Below are 332 nucleotides of genomic sequence, written 5' to 3' on the forward strand. Positions count from 1 at the left end.
CCAGGTGGCAGTGCAGGGAGACGTGGGTCCCGTGCAGGGTGAGCAGCAGCAGGGTCACGTGGTAGGGCAGCCAGCAGAAGAGAAAGACGGCCACATAGGCGCCCACCAGCAGGCAGTGGCGCCGGCCCTCGGGCTGCCCCGGCCGCCGAAGCCGGCAGGCGGGCAGCACGTTGAAGACCGCGATGAGGGGGAAGGGCAGCAGGAAGCCCAGGATGGTAGTGGACAGGGTCACCGCCAGGGCCCAGGAGTTGTACGTTTCGAAAGGTGCGATGAAGAGGCACATGGGCTCGGAGCTCTCCACCAGCTGGATGTGGACCACCTCGGGCAGCGGG

General features: G+C 67.8%; 1 protein-coding gene across 1 annotated transcript; it reads right to left on the reverse strand.

The window, feature by feature from the left end:
• Window positions 1–7: 7 nt before the first annotated feature.
• On the reverse strand, window positions 8–328 carry LOC110594901 (G-protein coupled receptor 182-like; the record flags this gene model as incomplete). The annotated part of the gene is made up of 1 exon (XM_021709099.1): window positions 8–328. A coding segment is annotated over one exon (321 nt), but the record flags the coding sequence as incomplete, so codon positions are not given.
• Between the last annotated feature and the right edge of the window lie 4 nt (window positions 329–332).

Source organism: Carlito syrichta, unplaced genomic scaffold (genome assembly GCF_000164805.1).
Source record: "Carlito syrichta isolate Samal-C Ts95f unplaced genomic scaffold, Tarsius_syrichta-2.0.1 Scaffold158366, whole genome shotgun sequence".
Classification (NCBI taxonomy): domain Eukaryota; kingdom Metazoa; phylum Chordata; class Mammalia; order Primates; family Tarsiidae; genus Carlito; species Carlito syrichta.